We start from the raw sequence: 15,090 nt of genomic DNA, 5'->3' as shown, positions 1-15,090 counted from the left end.
ACAGAAGTCTGAAACAACATTGTCAAATATCACAGCAAATGCAAAGCCAAATATGATAGTATTACAGCTTGTTACTCAGCTGGTTTTACTTCACAGCGTCCTCTGCTGTCTTTGTGACATCATTGCCATATCTGACACAGATCATGTGACACAGATTAATAGAAACATGAGTTTCCAAAAGAAACAACAGTGGATAAACCCGTAAGACAAATCTATATAGACAGAGTGCTGTCTGAAGTGTGACCTGTGGTGTAAAAGCACTTTGAGGTCATCAAGACAAAAAGATTAGGTTTATACAACGCTGTTAGAAAGGTGTGATATACAGTAAATGCAGTCCTCATAAATTGTGTAGTTCCTGACAGTAATGACGGCTTATTTTTATTTTTCCCATGCCACCCTTACATACTGTATGTCCTATAGTTGGCCTAGATTGTCGTTTCCTTCTCTCACAGTCTGTTGTGATTACCAGAAAACTTACAATACTTTCAGTTCAGATAATGAAGATAGTCGTAGAAAATGTAATGTTAAACATCTATTTGCCCGAACAACTTTAAAGCAGATGAGCGTTTCTGTTGTTGGAATTAAGTTATGGAATTCATTACATTATTATTTAAAGGGCTGTATAAACATCTTTCAGTTTAAAAATTTAAAGAGAAAAAAATAGCAATGTATGGATGAAATAGTTAAAATGTATAATATATGCGTATGGAGACAGACAATCTATCTTTGATTTTTTTTTTCTTTTTCGTTCTTTGTGATATTAACTAAGTAATTGTGCAGACCATGTGTTATTTTTGTTCAATTTAGTTTTGAGGGAGGGCCAGGTAGAATAAGATTTTCTTCTTCCTGCTCCTTTCTGGTTATGGAATATGCTTTTGATTGTGTTGTCATTTTACTTGTTTTTTTTGTTTGTTTTTTTGCATATTTCCATGATCAGAATAAATAAAAATGAAATGATTGCAGCGTAGTAATGTTATAATTCCTAAGCATGTTGTCTTCTTCCTCCAGATGAGTTTGAATCCAAGTTCAACTTCCATCCGATTGAAGATCTTCCCCCTCCAGAGGAGTACAGGCCGACTAATAAGATCTACCCCAGCAAAAGCAACAAGGGTACGAGCATTTACCATTTACACTCTGCTGTTTACTCTGAGACGCTTATTTGTTTCACTTCCTCTTTGCATCTCCTTGCAGCTCATGGACTCCATAGTGCTGTTACAAGCTAAATATACATAAAACCTAAATGTTTTGCCCGGTTTCAAAATGAATAGTTAATATTGAAAAGCCGTAGCATGAATCAGAACAAAGAATGCACAAAAACCTCATACCTAAGATTGATTTGAGATTCATAAGTCTAAATGTAAATGTCGGCACCCAAAATATCAGGCAGTTTAGTTGTTATTGTTAACTGAGGACGTGGAACTGAACTATCGTACAATAAATATAGTGACACAAAACTTAATATTTTGAAAATCCATTCCATCCATCCATTCTCATCAGCTTATCCGGTATTCAAATCAAATCAAGCTTTATTTGTAAAGCACCTTTCATACAAAAAATGTAACACAAAGTGCTTTCCACAAACATATACATAACATAAAACATAAACATAAAATGTATTAAAAAAAAAAAATTTAAAAGAGTTAAATGAGTCAGTTAAAAGCCTGATTAAAGAGATGGGTCTTGAGCCTCTTTTTAAAAACATCAACAGTCTCTGCGGCCCTGAGGTTCTCCGGGAGGCTGTTCCACAACCGGGGACCATAAAAACTGAATGCCGCCTCCCCGTGTGTCCTGGTTCTAACTTTTGGTATGGTTAAAAGGCCAGCACCGGAGGACCTCAGGGTCCGTGAGGGTCGATAGGGTAAAAGTAGTGCAGACAAATAAGAAGGCCCAAGACCGTTAAGACACTTAAAAACTAGTAAAATAACCTTAAAATCAACCCTATTGAGAAAATTTAACTGCAAAATAGCATTTGCATCAAATGATGTGACTTCCCCAACGTCCTGTTTTCATCTCTTAACGATTCCTCCCAGAAATGATGGAGAACCTCTTTTGGTTTAATTTCTATTTCCTCGAAACACAAGCTGTAATTTTTAACTGGAAGGAGATGTTTATTTCTGCAACAAATGCTCATAGGTCAAACCCGCTCACGTCCGAGGGATTTCTGGGAGGTCTATGTCCATAATTTAATGGAGAAATATTTAAATTCAAAACTTCAGGATGACTCTCACAACTTTTGAGAGTTATGTGTCTAATGAAGTAAGCGACGCAGCAGCCCAGTTTGGACTTCAGATTCTGAAATATGACGACCAATAGTGATTCCAGTATTAAAGGGGGGGGCATTGTTTTATTTGGGGTTTACATTTTTTATACAGAACTGTCTCAGAAAATTAGAATATTGTGATAAAGTCCTTTTTATTTTCTGTAATGCAATTTATTAAAAAAAAAAAAAAAATGTCATACATTCTGGATTCATTACAAATCAACTGAAATATTGCAAGCCTTTTATTATTTTAATATTGCTGATTATGGCTTACAGTTTAAGATTAAGATTCCCAGAATAGTCTAATTTTTTGAGATAGGATATTTGAGTTTTCTTAAACTGTAAGACATGATCAGCAATATTAAAATAATAAAAGGCTTGCAATATTTCAGTTGATTTGTAATGAATCCAGAATGTATGACATTTTTGCATCACAGAAAATAAAGGACTTTATCACAATATTCTAATTTTCTGAGACAGTCCTGTATATCCAAAAACTGTAGAAATATAAACATTAATTATTCAACTCTTTAACTATCTGATGTTGAGTCTTTAGCCGTCAGCAGATGTATTTACCCACTACATAACGCTCGTAAGGAGTTATTTACAGCACAGCTGATTAGACATGAAAAGTAAGTAAAAGTACGATGCAACTAACTGTTAATTTAAGAGACTAATTGGAAACTAGAGAATACATATTTTTTTAAGTTGTCATAATTCTTCAAGAAACCTAAAATACTACCAGCTATAATATCACCAGATGAGGGGGAAAAAGTGATGATCTAAACCAGGGGTCGGCAACCCAAAATGTTTTAGAGCCATATTGGACCAAAAACACAAAAAACAAATATGTCTGGAGCCGCAAAAAATGAAAAGTCTTGTATAAACCTTAGAATGAAGACAACACATGCTGCATGTATCTATATTAGTTTCTTTTCGATTTTTTTTTTTTTAATTATGCACTTCGAGAAAAAAGTCAAAATGTCGATAAAGTCGAAATGTCAAGAAAAAAGTCGAAATTTTGAGAAAAAAGTCGAAATTTCAAGATTAATGTTGAAGTACAATCTTGAGACAAAAGTCGAAATGACGAGAAAAAAGTCGAAATGTTCAGAAAAAAGTCAAAATGTCGAGAAAAAAGTCAAAATATCGAGATTAAAAAGGAAAGGAAAAAGGAAGAAAAAAAAGAGAAAAAAAGGAAAAAAAAAAGAAGAAAAAAGGAAAAAGAAGGTCCAACATTTTTGAAAAAGATCCAGGAGCCACTAGGGCGGCGCTAAAGAGCCGCATGCGGCTCTAGAGCCGCGGGTTGCCGACCCCTGACCTAGAAGTACCGGTAGTCTGAATTAAGTGCAGGTACTCGCACTCAGTTTCCTTTTGTCTTCATCTTTGTCAGAGCAGCAGAGACGGTGATTTCTTCTTCCAACTGAATCCTCCAACTGAGTCTTGTCTCTCTTTTCCTCAGCCATGGTGAGAGGAGCTCCTCCCGCGCCGCCAGTAGCCAGGTGAACGGACCTAAGCTCAGGACTTTACCTCTACCGGCCGACCCGATGGACGCTTGGAGGGGAGTGGCCAAGAAGCACTCAAGTCACAAACACAAAACACACACTAACACTAAAGCACAAGTCAAACGCACAGTGGTGAATGCAAACATAAAGGTGTGACACTACTCTGCAGTCACCGTCTGTCTTTGCACAAGAAAGGAAAAAAGAAAACCACTGAAGGAGGAGGCGAGGAACACACGACCTCTCGGACTGTGGCCAAAATGACTCCTGCGCTGATGGGATGCCAAGACCTCTGTGTGACGCCACACATCGGGACCAAATTTCAAACACTTCCAAACCTCTGCATTCCAGCATTTTTGTGCTTATTCATAATAATCAGAATAATAGTTATGACTTCCATCAATCTGAACAACACTTTATTTATAGGTTGTTTTTTTTTTTTTTTTTGGTGTCGGCATTAATTTGTGGGAAGGGGAAAAAAATCTTTTGGGTGAAAACAATTTCAGCAGATGCAGTTTTGTTTGTATTTTTCTTCTTTTTTTTTTTTTTCTTGGTCTGCCATCTCCCATCCAGTCGTGCCATGGAAAGGTGCATTTGAACACCCCCTTTTCTCAAAGTGTGCCAAATCTGATGGAGTCGCACCGATTGCAACAAATTTTGTTCAAAGTTGTCTTGTGTAAGTGAGAGTTTCTCATTTGCTCCAGGCAAAGCACAGGCCTACCAAGCTCTTGCTTCTACATTTGGAGAGGAAATGTCTCTGGATAATTTACCCTCCACATCATTTGTTTTAGACTGTTCACAATTCCATCTTCTGGCGACGTTGCACAGCAGCTTCGCTGCAAACGGACTCACTGTGCATGATGCTGATTCCATGCACTCAAAACTTCAGGATTTCATTCACCTCGATGTAAGATGGAAAAAAAAAAAAAGAGGAAAAAAAAAAGCTAAGAATGTTCAGAGGATATTTCTGACAAACTTAATGATGTGGCCAGCATCACTGCTCTGGCTGACTGAGCTTCTCTGTGAAAACACTAAATGGTTCGTTTACTCGACCAAGTTGAGATGATTTTGCTTCAGTTCTTCAGAGCAGTTTGGAGTTTACAAGGGATCTTTTTCTTTTTCTTTTTCTACAGAAATCTTCCAGGGACATTGATCTAAAAGCTATTATTACTTCTACCTTTGCTGCTGGTGGGTGTTTTTGTTTGTCATTTTTAAAAGGGGGACTGACTGGTCAGATGGAAATGTTGCTGTTTTGTTTCGTTGCTATGCAAAGAGCAGTTTGGTTGTAGATGGTAGCAGCTAACAAAGAACACTTAAGTGCCACATAACTGTTAAAAAAAACAGATGGAGGTTCTGTTCTCTCTTTTTTTTTTTTTTTTTAAATGAACCGTTAAGCTTCACTTTAAGACACTAATGACATCACATTGAAATGACTCTACCCTGGAAGAAAAAGAGGAGAAGAGATGCTGGTGGAGGTCCGATTGTCCTGTTTTCAGTGATGCAGCCTTCTGCTGATTTATGCCTTACATGAAAATCTCTCACCCTCATTGGTACCAGTGCTTTTAATTTTTTGGGTCTTTTTCCAGGGGAAGATGATGACAAAGTAAATAAACATGTCTATTTGAAAATGCAATAAATATTGTATATTTACACTAAGGAATATGGTAAACATAGTTATTGATCTATTTTTATGCTGTAAAAAGTTTGTAATATAGGAAAGGAGAATGATTCAGATTTATAACGATGTCCCAGTCAGTGAGCTCTAGTTTGATAGAGCAGACCTTTGACCGTAGGGAGAATGAGCTGCTTATAAGATGTTTGATTTGACCAACAAGCGCTGAGGGCATCTGTTTTCTACAAATCCAGTTGGTAAATGTGTTGAAGGTGAGTGGTGAATGTTGGTGAGCGACACCCACTAATGGACCTGCACTTCCTTCACTGGATGCACTCACCCTGACACCCGGGTCACCCGTCACATCTGGCTCCTCATTGGCCGCTCTGACGAGCATCAACCCTGTGGTCCTTTCATGTTAATCAACTGTTGTTTTTTTTGTTTTTTTTTTTCATTTGAAATTTCAAATAAATATATTACTATTGTGGGAGGAAAGGACACCTGATTCACTTGTCTTGATTGTGGCTACACTTACGATTTGAATGATTCTGTTTGTAATCCTTTCCTTTATTGAGACATCACAATGATGCTGTTGAAATCTTAGATCTGCCAGAAGTGGTATGTGAAGCCCTTGAAATCGGCTAAATTTAGACATTTGTTTTTTAAAATGTAATGTTTATTTACAATATTCTGAATCTTATTGATGGTAAACCAAGCACCAAGCAACCAAGCAAACTTGAGATTGTTGGAAGAAAGTTAACTGAACCCATAGACTAATTATTTCCCTGAAAGCTAACTGGTCTCTGTCTCAACACTTATAGTCCAAATCTTGAAGAGTTTGGAGAGAGATGTAGAGTTGAAAGACAAACTTTTCAGTATTGATAAGAAGCATCTGCTGATGTCAATTATGTTTGCAGAAAAGGAGACCTTTGTGAGGTCTGTTCATATATAAAATCATAACTATAAATGATTAAATATGATGTAAATATTCAAAGAAATTGTGTAAAATTATCTGATGAGTGACTGAATTCATTTCTTATCCTGGTAAAGATGGTTTCCAAAGTTGAGGGCAGTTTTAAAAGCCCTAACGAAATCAAGTTTGATGATTACACTCATCGCATCTCCACCGTGCTGGAGCACTTTTCATTGTTAGGCTTGTGCAGAAATCAACTTTCTATTCCAATATACGTTTTATGAAGTGCAGTCTGAATATTGTATTTATAATGGTTTTTGTCTGGTCTTCTTTGTCACAATGAAGTCCTAGAAGAATAACCCATCATTGATTTATGTATTGAGACGTATTAAGCTAATACATGAACATGAACATATATAATAAAAAAGGGAATATTGTATGTATGAGGATTAGGGCACAACCAAAGGTTCTTTTTTCATGTACATATATTTCTAATGGGTGCCTGCAAGCATCCTACTCATTTTAGGCCATGAAGCTGCGGAATATGAAAGATATCAGGACTTGTTTTATTAGGTAGAGAGAGGACCCTGAGCAAGATTGGAGTACATAAACATGTATATAAAAGTGTATATACAATTAACATTTGATTCATCACTAAATCTTGGTAACATTGACAAAGTAAACTTAAACAAAAGAGATAACATCTGAAAAATGTAGAAGTTTATTGTTGAAAATCATACACTAGAGGTACATGTACATACAAGCGGAAGCTAAAAAGAATAGGCTAGACAAGTACTGCATCAAATGCAGTGATCAGTCTTTTCTTGGGGAGAACACATTCAGGGAAAGTCGTGTCTTGTCGCTCCGTGGCTGGACGCAGTTTGTGGCCCAGGAAGCTGAACGTGTTCAGACTCCCTGAATCTCTGCAGCCACTGCTGCTCCGTTTAGGCAGGAACACACGCCCCACCGCTGGCAGGCTGCTGAACCCCAGGTGCAGGGTTTGCAGCATAGTTTTGCAAAAAGAGAGCCATCCGAAACACAGAGCTAATAATGACAACTTGCAGCTATTACAATGTTGTAGCCTACATGGAACTTATTAAATACAATGACTGTAGAAAACTTGCATTCGCTACCATTAGCTGGCCCTCATACGTCATCTACTTATCTTATCTTCTGGATATTGCTGTAAGGCTTTCCAAACTCTCCGGCACTTTTCGGAGCGTTTACTTTGACCTCGGGTCCGACACAAGCCACCGGCCGAACCGCAGGCACAACTCCCGGAGTTTGGGGTGGCGTTGCTATGACGACCCGCCAACATCGGTGGTACTGAGTTGCCGTGGGAAATGAAGGAGACCAGTCCAGTACGGCTAAAACTGTGTAATGGAAAAGGGCCATTGGTCGTTTCCACTGAGTGGTACGATACGGTATTTTCTGCGTTTTCATTATAAAATGGTCCCATTAAATCGAACCGTACCGCACCAACTTTGGGCAGTTGTTGTTAATGGCTCCATAGGAAAATGGGCGGAGCTACCGGCGACACAATCCGTTGATTGGCGGAGAGAAAACGTCACTAGCGGGAAACCAGCGGGAAACTTTCTAAACATTCAACGAAACGGCTCTTCTGGAACCGACCCCGGCCCCTGTTGGTAGGAACCTCTTCCACTTGGCCTCGGCTTCACCTCTGCTCTCCACATCACATGCTGTATTATTGGTGATGTGTGTGTTTTCAGATACAGCTGAGGGACTGTGCCGTGAAGCCTCTTCCCTTATGGAGGAAGGTCTGTCCACTTCCAGCACCTGCAGCCCTGCCATGTCTCCAACACCCACCCGACCACAGGTCACACCCGATGCACGGTCCCTCAACACACTGGTATACATCAGTGAAAGTTGGAGTTGTGCATTTTCCTAACTGTGAGATCACATTAAACTGAACACACTGGAAATCCCTCTGTAGTATTTTATTTGCATAATTAAATCTATAATCACACCTGCACATAGTTTCTTAGTAGTTATATCTGTTCTTTATTTATGTTAATCTGTTGCTGGTGTAACAGAGAATTAATAAAGTATCTGATGACTGTCATGTTAGTTAACCTAGTTGTTGTACTGTTGTTTAAAACCCATTATTATGCATTTTTTGTCTATTCCAGGTGGTAGGAGACAGTCGCAGCTGGATGGAGCAGATGGAGAAACTCTCTGAGCGGCAGCTCCAAGCACTGATTCAGGAAGCCTGGGAGGCAGAAATCACCCACCACCAGAGGTGTCAAGTAACAAAGTACAAATACTTTGTTACCTTACTTAAGTAGAAATTTTGGTTATCTATACTTCACTGGAGTAATTATTTTTCAGACGACTTTTTACTTTTACTCCTTACATTTTCACGCAATTATCTGTACTTTTTACTCCTTACATTTTAAAAACAGCCTCGTTACTCTATTACATTTTTACCTTTAAAAAAAACTATCCAGTTAAATTGCTCCATCCGGATAGAGTGAATTTGGTTGTGGTTGTTTCAGATGTTCTTGTCCAGTTTTGTTCTTACATCCGTTCCCTCAGATTCCTGCAACTAAACTTGGATGTACATTCCAATAAAGGTTAGGATAAATGATAACATGAACATGAAGTTTGACTTTTTGCACCATTACAATACTTATAGGCAACTAGTCATCATATCTGCTGCTCTCTGAAACACATGTTAATGCTCAATAGTACACATATATTGTTCTTTAATATATTAGCATTATACTAAGATACATTCATTTTCAATGGCTTTTGTCTTTAATGGCTTTTTTCCCCCTTACATTACTTTCACTTTTACACTTTTAGTTTTGAAACCAGTACTTTTATACTTTTGAGTAAAAAACTTGAGTTGATACTTCAACAGGAGTATTTTTAAACTCTAGTATCTATACTTCTACCTGAGTAATGAATCTGAATACTTTTGACACTTCTGCCCGCCACCTGATGGAGCAGCTGCTCCCTGCAACCAGGGCTGATGGAGCAGCTGCTACCTGATGGAGCAGCTGCTCCCTGCAACCAGGGCTGATGGAGCAGCTGCTCCCTGCAACCAGGGCTGATGGAGCAGCTGCTCCCTGCAGCCAGGGCTGATGGAGCAGCTGCTACCTGCAACCAGGGCTTCCTCTGAGTCCTTGGGCAGCTGGTTCAGGTGCTGGGACCTGGCCATGACCCCATGTCACCACCTACGCAGTAGTGCCAAAGTTTCAGCCAGCACAGTACTTATTTCATTTGGTTTTGCTCCTTTTTGTTTTTCTTTAAAAAAAAAACTCACTCAAAAATAAAGTAGATTGTATTTCACTTTGCTATTGCTAAACCAGGACTTTCAAAAACATTTGTATGACCATTCGAGTTTCATTATCTGAGTTAAAGATCTTAGCGTTACGTCGAAGCAACACTTCATCTGCTAGGATATTTCAGATTCAGAAAGGGTTACCGTTAACTAACACTTTGGACCGAGCGTCTCAGTGCTGTGGTCTGAAACATGACTGGAAGACATCATAGCAGCTGTCTGTGGTTAAAGTTATTTAGCTGTACGATTTCATTTGCTGATTTGTCAGAAAATACCTTTTTTATTAAAATACCTGACATTTTTCGGTGATTCCTTTCACGAGTCAAATATTCTTGTCTGGAAAAAAAAACCCCCAGCAAATTAAAATTGTAAAGCCATTAACATTAAATCCAGTTTAGTTGTTGAAAACTGCCTTTTCAGTGAGCAGCCTTAAAAATGGGAGATTTGAAAAGACTTGCAAATGGTTCCAAAACCTTGGTTTTGTGTGGGATCAGTGTCGTGTCACATGACGGCATTTGTCTAGCCGAGTCTATGTGATGCCAATGTGCTCAGCCAGATGCCTGTAACACATTTGGTTTAAGTTTGTGTCCACAGCAGTAGACGGTTTATAGGTCTCAACTGAAATGACAGGCAAATGTCCTGGCCGGATTTATCTTCTCATTACAAGCAAAAAAATCTTGTTCCACTGGCAGATTTTTCTACTTATTTCAAGTCAAAATCTACTTGAACCAGGTGAAAATTGTTGAGTCTTGTAAGTGTAATGAGATTTTCTTTACTAAAATGTGACATTTTAACTAGAAATAAGACAAATATTCTTGTTAAGATTGTGAGTTTTTGCAGTGATCCATGTTACTTATCCTGTGAAGGACAGAGTCATATTGATAAGTTCAGAAAAGTGTTTTTTATTGTTGTGTTTTGATGTATTTGATGTAAGCCCAGTGGATATTTAAAGCTTACAGAAGGCTGCATTTAACTGCTGCTATGTCATTCCTGCAGTATTTCTGCAGGTGTTTTGGTCACTGCTATTTGTGATATATTTGTAATCGGCACAAATTCTGTCTCCATATGATAAAATCCACCATCCCCCCTTGATTTATTTTTTTACAACTCGAGTACTGGATGTCGCTGTAGCCTGAGCTCAGACAGGCTGTGTTTAGTGACCTTTCCAGGAAGTTGGGTTTATCATTATCTGCTAAAACTCTATTTACAAATCTCCCTTTTTGGCTCCAGAAAGCGGGAGTATGTTAATCACAATGGCAACCTGGACTCTGAACATGAAGATTTTATCATCGGCTCTTACCGTGATTTTATCCGAAGTTTAACATTGTTGGAGTCAGAATACTTTAGTGTATTTTTAAATGCGTGTTATAAAATCAAGTTTGACTGGATTTGACATATTTAGGCAAGTTTGTCTCTGGCACAATTCAACGTGATTTCAAAGAGCTTTACAAATAAATCAAACCGTGAACTGGAGACACTCATGGGATGTTAAGATCTGGATCTGGAATAGTTGTCCTGTCATGGTGACTAAGATGTCTGACCTGTAAGCAGCTCCAGCCTCCGGTTCAGGTTCTGAACCGGAGGCGGTGATCCAGAAGGATCCTCATCCTAAACCAGTTCAGCTCTTCATCCTGGACTAGATCAGTCTGGTCCCTGAAGACTCCTGATCCTGCATCAGCAGGTTCCTCTTAACAGAACCGAGGCTGCCATTGTGATTGACAGGTTCCTACCTTCATATGTTCATGTGGTTGAGATTGTTGCAGCTCCACACATAACGTATCTGGTGAAGTTGGGACTGTTGTGTTAACGTGTGGTCATAAACCTTGTTGACGTCACGTTTCCTCATATTCTGGACTTCACTGCATCGCCAGTATGTGTCGCCAAAGGACAAAACCTCATGTGTGTAGCCAGCTTTGTGTGGTGCTAGTGAGGACTGGAGGTAGTTCTGGATGAGCTGCAGTTGTCTGACTTAAGGTGGACTGTAAAGATGCTGTTACAATAATCAAGCTACTAAAGGTGAATGCTGGACTAGTGTCTCCAGGTCCTGCTGAGACATCAGATCTTTTAACCTTGATAGATTCTTAAGCTGACTTTATTGATATATTCTTAAGCTGGTACTAAGCTGACTTTGTTATTGCCTCAATGTGTTTTTCCAGATTCAGGTCTGAATCCATCACTACACCCAGGTTTCTGGCCTGGTTGGTGTTTTTTAGGTGTACAGATTGAAGCTCTGTGGTGACCTGTAATCGTTTCTCTTTCGTTTCTCTTTGGCTCCAGTTCGTTGTTACTGTCTTTCCTCTTCAGCAGACACCTGCCCTTAAGTCTCGCAAATGCATTTTCTACTACAGCCTGGGCCTTAGATGTTTTCTCGTTGTAGGTTTGTTCTGTCAGTCGGCCACTCTCAGGAAATGGTTTCAGGAGCCAGTTCTGTAAAGGGTAGGCAGAGTCCCCCCAGCACATAATGACCAACATTCACCCCTTCCCCAATGACATTAGTGCCCGCAGCGTACAGGCCTCCCTGCCCAACCAAATCCCACAATGTGGACAATCGCAGAACCTGGGCGTCGTGCAACCTCCAAGGCTTTCCTGCATGCACACTCCAGAATAGTCCTCCATCTACAACTCCTTGGAGGATGATGGCATGCCAGCCTTTTGTGTTGAAGTAGTCAGTGTGGTATTTTGTGGCGTTATTATTGGTACGTGTGAGCCATCAATAGCACCAACACACTGAGGAAGGCCCCAACACTTCTCTAAGTAGTCAGCCATGTCTTTAGGCTTCTCCTGGTCCGGAAAACGAATAACTTCAGGAACTAACATTGTGCGTACAGCCTTACAGAAGTCCTGCACCCACCGGCACACTGACCATTTACTCTCACCAAAAAGATGACCAATGCTTTGGTATTCACTGTCTAGTCGCCACAGCACAATGGCAACTCTTTTCGTCAGGGGCAAATAGGCTCTGGAGTTGGTGTTTTGCTTCATCACTGGACGTCCTGGGACATTCGGACACTGTGCACCCACTGCGCGTGCGTGAATCCCGGGACCGTCACCTTCCACCACTCGCTGGCACTCGGCGGTGATGCTTCAACCAAAGGAGAAGCATCTAAAGAAAAAAACAGATGGTGAAGATAACTGAGTACACCATATCACTTTCAAGTCAATAATACCACATAATATACTTTACACAGACAGATAGCATGTATAAAAGCTAGTGACATAAATAAATGTGTAATTGAACATACATGTGCAACATTTATCTTAAGTTGTGTATATCCTTCCAATCTTCATTTTTTTTTAATAAACTTCCTAAGTTATTTGTTTTCATTTCTTAAAGCATCTTATGTTTTCCTGAACACTGGCAGCGAAAAGACTGCAGTGTTGAAAACAGAGCTGGAGACAGTTTCCATGGAAACAACCATCTGCTTTCCGTTAAAGCGCTGCGGTGTAGTCAATATATCAGTTACCCGTGTCATAGTTCTGTTGGGTACAGGGGCTACTTTGTACAAGTTAGTTAACATGCATAGAACCACATCATAAAAGTGATAACCTGAGCATGAAGTAGCTCACCTTCTTGTGCCGCCGTTCCTCTCCTCCCGACTCAAGACCCAAGCCAGAAGTTTCTCCTCAAACAACATGGTTGTACATACGAAGTACCAAAGACCAAGCATGACTAAAAGGAGCTGCTGTATGGCCTCCATTGCTGCTGTCGGGAGCGTTTCTAGGGCAGCTTCACTTTTGTTCTCGTCGCACTACTATGACGCTTCGCCAGGCATTTGGTCTACACTCCGTAAGCAGTGGAAACGCTGGCCTGAGCTGACCGGACCGTTCTAAACCCTACCATACCTAACCGGGCCAAACCGTTCAGTGGAGACAGTGACCCACCAACTCAGTATTTTGTTTCCTTCAGGTGCAGCAGTTTTAGGTGAATGGAAGCTTCATATTTGTTTCATTACAGAATGAAAACACTAGGTAGTGCTGTCGTCACTAACACACATGCCCTACACCAGGGGTTCCCAACCTTTTTCCCTTGTTTCCCCTACTTGTGTCTAAGACCAGCCGGGCCCCCCGACCCGTACTAGCACCAAAATAGTCTTTAATTGAAAAAATGAACATTAATTATGTTTTTTTGATACATTTCTCTTTGGTTTACTCTGTATACATATGACTTTGTTTTTCTCCAATGTCACCAATGTATAAAATATGCATAAAAGGACATAAAAGGACATAAAAGGACATAAAAATATTTCTGAAAAATGTCTCTTTTAATATGAGACCAACATTTTTTTTTAACATTTTTCCTTTAACAACCTGTCGGAGTAGATTAAATGTTGAGTAATGATATAATAATAAGGAATGAAATAATTTCCTGTGTTTGTCACCAGTGTATAAAAAACACAAAAAATATTCAAGACATTCATAAATTATTCCTAACAATGTCTTATGAATGATTCATTCGCAAATATCATTTTTACAACTGCATAATTTCAAAGCAGACAAAGTTTTGCGCCCCCGACAGAGATCTCTGGCGCCCCCCCAGGGGGGGGGACCCCAGGTTGGGAGACACTGCTCTACAAGACAATCAGTAAAAAATATACTGAATGCTTTTTAATACAATAATCAAATGAAAATATCCTGTTTAAAGTCAACTAGGTATAGCTTACTGTTTCCCACTACTGGATATCCCAAAACATTTATACTCACCTCCACACTGACATCTTCTGAACATCATTTAGTTAATGTGTTTGATGAAACAACTCGGAAGAGTTATTTACATTTCTGAACCAGACTTTTGTTACTCTTCGCTGGCTCCCCATCCAACATCACGTCATCTACAAGATCCTTCTCACTTTCAAGGCCTTCAACAATCTTGTGCCTCCATATCTTTCTGAAGCCTCCCTATCAAAATAACCACCCGATGCCTCTGGTCCTCTGGTCCTCCTCCTCGGGTCCTCTGGTCCTCTTCCTCTGGTCCTCTTCCTCCGTCCCCCTCATCCTCCAGCCAGCAGGCCTGGTCACCAGCGGGTCAGGAGCATCAGCTCCCCCACCTTTGGATTCCCTTCCATGTGACGTCCAGCATTGCCACTTCTACTGCCATTTGTTAATCACGGTTAAAATCGTCCCTTTTTAGACAGGCCTTCTCCTGATGAACCTGTTGCATCCCTGGTATCCGTACTACCACGTTCCTTCTCATTGTTTTATTGTTGTTTTTTTGTGTGTGTTTATACTGTATTTTATTGGTGCTTTTTTTTAGTGTTTAATGGACTGATTGCTCTTTTGACTTTGTGACCTTGAGTGTCCAGGAAAGTGCTCATAAGACCCTCACACGGTCACGCACCATCTCCTCCAAACCCACACCCCCCGTCCACACCACGCTGGTGAATGTTGCCTTTCCTGACATTGATTACGATACAGTGAAAACTTGTAATCCACTTTTAATCATTTTGTGCATGTGTGTGTGTGTGTGTGCGTGCGTGTGTATGTATATTATACTGCTAATAA

At 39.8% G+C, this 15,090-nt stretch overlaps 1 protein-coding gene across 3 annotated transcripts in view; it reads left to right on the top strand.

Moving 5' to 3' along the window:
- wipf2a (WAS/WASL interacting protein family, member 2a) overlaps positions 1-5,869 on the top strand; it is a 28,916-nt gene extending 23,047 nt beyond the window's left edge. For all 3 annotated transcript variants that reach the window (XM_061727269.1, XM_061727261.1, XM_061727278.1), the window contains exons 7-8: positions 1,009-1,110; positions 3,720-5,869. In XM_061727269.1, the coding sequence (XP_061583253.1) occupies positions 1,009-1,110; positions 3,720-3,763 (146 nt within the window). In that variant the 3' untranslated portion in view covers positions 3,764-5,869. The remainder of the gene's footprint in view (positions 1-1,008; positions 1,111-3,719) is intronic.
- Positions 5,870-15,090: the final 9,221 nt, after the last annotated feature.

This window comes from Cololabis saira, chromosome 1 (assembly GCF_033807715.1).
Source record: "Cololabis saira isolate AMF1-May2022 chromosome 1, fColSai1.1, whole genome shotgun sequence".
NCBI classification, from domain to species: domain Eukaryota; kingdom Metazoa; phylum Chordata; class Actinopteri; order Beloniformes; family Belonidae; genus Cololabis; species Cololabis saira.
This window is presented reverse-complemented; position numbering and strand designations above follow the sequence as displayed.